Source organism: Panulirus ornatus, chromosome 13 (genome assembly GCF_036320965.1).
Source record: "Panulirus ornatus isolate Po-2019 chromosome 13, ASM3632096v1, whole genome shotgun sequence".
Classification (NCBI taxonomy): Eukaryota; Metazoa; Arthropoda; class Malacostraca; order Decapoda; family Palinuridae; genus Panulirus; species Panulirus ornatus.
Genome location: NC_092236.1, coordinates 57,698,775 through 57,703,485, shown reverse-complemented (window position 1 = coordinate 57,703,485; position 4,711 = coordinate 57,698,775). Strand labels below are relative to the sequence as shown.

The window sequence follows — 4,711 nt, the reverse complement described above, 5'->3', positions numbered from 1 at the left end:
TTGGGCGGCCAACTTAATAGCCGTACATCCCTGCATTACGGCTGGTCCATTAGCGTCATGTTATGGCCTAAGTGACCGCGTCCCATCCTCCAAAAAAAAAACGCACTGACCATAAAGCTCGCTCCAGCTCAACTCACATTCATCACTGTGGGTGCCACTATATACCCCTGGCGGCCCCACTCAGTGAGTATAATCACCAGACTGGCACGATCCCGAGGCCTCTCAGCGAGCGTTATAACAAAAGCATACTTCGACGATTATGTTCTCCTACCAAATGTATATCCACGCTTTCAAGGCTTTGTAAGAATGATGATAATTGTGTTATCAGCCACTGTAGTGCATCTATTAAGAAATAGGATAATTGAAGGGCGACGTAATGAGCATTATCTCAAAGAGTATGATCCTATTTTCCCAGTAAAGAGCATCAAACAGAGATGAATACATTCCCGAGAGTACAATACTGAAGTGTGAACACGTAAGCTCCATGCTGGCTCCCACTCCTGTGAGCTACTGACTAAGCCAGCCAACAACCTTGCACATCTCTCCTCCTCCTCCTCCTCCTCTATCAAGCCATTCTTAACCACCTGCTTCCCAAACCCTGGTGTCACCCACCAATCTTGCCAAATCCATTCCAAGACGACCCTCCTTTTGTCCACCGACCCCACACCTAAGAGAGCCTTGGGCCGTTCACTCCAAAAGTACCTCTAAGCTACCGTCACCCACCCTTCCCCTACGACACACGCGCCCCCCGGCTACCCACGCACTCCAAGACAACTCTTGGCCGCCCACCTCATCTCAGGACGACCAATAACGCCGCGTCTGCTATAAATTTTGAAGCTGCGTCACGTCCCGTAGGCCGGGGCCAGGCTGGACTGCAGATGCGGCGTCTGACAGCAGGAGGAGAGAAGAGGAGATAGAAGGAGGGAGGAAGGAGTCAACCAGGAGGGAAAAAAAAGGTGAAACAAGAAAATGGGGGAAGGAGAAGTGCTGATAAAGATATGAAGGAAGGAAAGAGAGAGAAAGAGAGACAGAGACAGAGAGAGAGACAGACAGAGAGAGAGAGAGAGAGGAATGTTTAATGCAAGCTATTTCGTTTATCTAAAAACCATTTTTCCACACCCCATAACAGAATACAAGAATATTCAAGATATTTGACCTCGTTTGTCTGTTGAATTACGACCAGTTGTCGTTATCAAAGTTATCTGTTCCTACTGGTTTCTACAGCGAGAGTCGTATGACGTTCGTGAGCCAAGAGTCATCACCAAGACTCATACATTATCATTTGTTCTAAATGCCTTTTGACGTACTTACTTCTCTTAAAACACACAGTGTGATCATATATATACACATATATATACTTTTTAGACTTTATGTTGTCAGTAACTGCTTCCTCCATCAGTTTATTCCATTCTTTCGCTCTCTTATAATGTAAAAGTAATTCTCCACAAATTTTTTTTCTAACAAGTTTCTTGCTAAATTTCATGCTGTGTCCACCGGTTACTCGACCCTAACATATCTGTGTGTGTACAAACTTCAGTTAAACCTCAATTACTGTAATGGGGGAAAGAGTGTACTCTTATATGACTGTCTATGGTGGGATATAGCTATGGATGATTGTCCATGGTAGGATATAGCCATGGATGACTGTCCATGGTGGGATATAGCCATGGATGACTGTCCATGGTAGGATATAGCCATGGATGACTGTCCATGGTGGGATATAGCCATGGATGACTGTCCATGGTAGGATATAGCCATGGACGATTTGGATGAAATAGTTATTTACAAATGAATAAAAATATACAAATTTACAATTAAATAAAAATATACAATAATAACATGGTACATCTCCACACATTCCCGGAGACAGTTGGATCACCAGACTCCACAGCCTTCATTGGGTCCTCAGTTAAGACGCCAGAACCCCTCGGTATCCTCCGCCCAGTCATCACCAGACACTACAGCCTCAGACTTCACCTCTTCGGCTACATTGTCAGTCACAACTTCAGACTTCACCTGTTCGACTACTCCATCAGTCACAACTTCAGACTTCATCCTTTCGGCTACATCACCAGACAACACAGCCTTAGGCCCCCTCCTCCTGGACGTTCTCTCATGAGGCGCTCCATCCATGTTGCTGTACATCCTGGAGGAACTCCTGATGCTTTGTCTAATGAGCCACAGTACCTCTCTCTCGGCCGACTGTACATCTTCCCTTCGTCCGACAATATCGATTATCTTGTACTCCTCCGTCTTCCCGGGCACGTAAATGTCAACACAATATTTATTTCTTATGCCCTGTACGGTTTTCCCCGATCTACCAATAACTACACCATGAAGACGGGGGTCAACATTCACCATTCGTAAGACGTTCCCACACGGCCAAATTCTGGAAGGACGAACCCTGGACGAGGTATTGTTCACTTCCGCGAAGAGGTCGATACCACTAGGCCGAGACAGGTCCACCAGACGCTGCAGTTTTTGGCAAGCCCGAGTGACCCCTTGACGACCTCCTTGTAGGATGATATACTTCCCTCTCGCGGGGAACTTAATCTAAATACCAAATTCGTCCTCAATAGATGGGGTTTCCTTCTGGACTAACTCTCTCTCTTCAGTTGGCATCTCCAGAAATTCCAGCCAGCTCCTTTCTCGCCTGAAGTTATCATTACCAGCCTCGGGTGTATCCGACTCCTTAGCTGGGGTTCTGTTCTTACCAGACTCTCGAACTGGAAGAGCCCTGTCGCCAGAACCCTGAGCTGGAGTACTGTTCATCTCACGAGGACCCTGAGCTGGTGTTTTGTTGTTGTTCTTACGAGTTCTGGTCTTCTTCTTACGACCTACGTCGTTGCCAGACTTTACCTCTTCGGCTACATCATCAGTCACAACTTCAGACTTCACCTCTTCGGCCACATGAACAGTCACAACTTCAGATTTCACCTCCTTTCCGGCCTGGGCTGGAGCTCTGTTCTTCCTACGAGTTCTGGTCTTCTTCTTACGACCTACTTCGTTGCCAGACTTTACCTCTTCGGCTACATCATCAGTCACAACTTCAGACTTCACCTCTTCGGCCACATCATCAGTCACAACTTCAGATTTCACCTCCTTTCCGGCCTGAGCTGGAGCTCTGTTCTTCCTACGAGTTCTGGACTTCTTCTTACGACCTACTTCGTTGCCAGACTTTACCTCTTCGGCTACATCATCAGTCACAACTTCAGACTTCACCTCTTCGGCTACATCATCAGTCACAACTTCAGATTTCACCTCCTTTCCGGCCTGAACTGGAGCTCTGTTCTTCCTACGAGTTCTGGTCTTCTTCTTACGAACTACTTCGTTGCCAGACTGGGCTACATCATCAGTCACAACTTCAGACTTCACCTCTTCGGCTACATCATCATTCACAACTTCAGACTTCACCTCTTCGGCTACATCATCAGTCACAACTTCAGATTTCACCTCCTTTCCGGCCTGAACTGGAGCTCTGTTCTTCCTACGAGTTCTGGTCTTCTTCTTACGAACTACTTCGTTGCCAGACTGGGCTACATCATCAGTCACAACTTCAGACTTCACCTCTTCGGCTACACCATCAGTCACAACTTCAGACTTCACCTCTTCGGCTACACCATCAGTCACAACTTCAGACTTCACCTCTTCGGCTACATCATCAGTCACAACTTCAGACTTCACCTCTTCGGCTACACCATCAGTCACAACTTCAGACTTCACCTCTTCGGCTACACCATCAGTCACAACTTCAGACTTCACCTCTTCGGCCACATCACACAAAGCTGGAACTTCCCTACTCTGAGCTGGGGCCTTCCTCTTCTTCTTCCCACTCTGAGCGGCTTCCTTGTTGTCCTTAACAGAAACCGGAGCTGTAGGGCTGCTGGCGTTCTTCTTACCAGACCCCTTGTTCTTCTCCTTGTCCTTGACCATGACGGGGTCCTTGCATCTCCTGGCGCGCACACACCTCAGGAGTATCTTCATGAGCACCACCAGGAGAAGTACCCCGACGGCCTTCCAGGACAGGAGGACCTTGAGGAGGTCGAGGCACATTGCCCATACGCTGGGCTCGGACGCCATGTCCCTCAAGGTCAGTACATTCCGCACTAAATGCCTAAAGTCTGAGCCGACCTCAACTGGAGCAGTGAAGTCCTTGTACTCCACCTGTCCGAAGAAAGGGACGTAGAGGGAATAAGCCTGCCTGTGTCTCTACCTCAGGAGGGAGATCAACCTCAACTCCTCATTCTCGAGGGCGCTGAACAACAGGGCGGTCGCGATCGTCACCATGAACACACACCACACAACTACAAATGTGTCTAATCTATATTTATTCATTTTCAATTATAATTTATTTTCCGGGAATGATATAAGGAAGACATGGAGAGGAATGATGAAGAAGGAAAGCGATGGAAAGGAAGGAAAATTTGCTCCAAGGATCGTGGAGGTGGAGGTCTTGGCCAGGATGGTGGTTGGAGTTGTCTGTCGGTCCGTCAGGTGTGATGATGACGACACGTCTACGAGGGACGCATATTAGGTACACACATGCCGTTGCGGGGTTGTGTGTGTGTGTGTGTGTGTGTGTGTGTGTTTATGAGGTATTAGTAATGTAAGAGGGAGGGAGTTTTACACTCGTAGGATCCCATCTCTTGAACAGTATCTACTATCAAACAAGTTTCTAACTATTTCTAAGCCGTCTATGACTACTCTACTA

At 47.4% G+C, this 4,711-nt stretch overlaps 1 protein-coding gene across 1 annotated transcript; it reads right to left on the bottom strand.

The window, feature by feature from the left end:
- Nucleotides 1-1,807: 1,807 nt before the first annotated feature.
- LOC139752933 (uncharacterized) lies at nucleotides 1,808-4,349 on the bottom strand. The gene is made up of 2 exons (XM_071669015.1): nucleotides 3,415-4,349; nucleotides 1,808-3,375 (listed from the first exon to the last, which is right to left on the bottom strand). The coding sequence occupies exons 1-2, from the start codon at nucleotides 4,078-4,080 to the stop codon at nucleotides 2,554-2,556; spliced, it is 1,488 nt and encodes a 495-aa protein (XP_071525116.1). The 5' UTR covers nucleotides 4,081-4,349; the 3' UTR covers nucleotides 1,808-2,553.
- Between the last annotated feature and the right edge of the window lie 362 nt (nucleotides 4,350-4,711).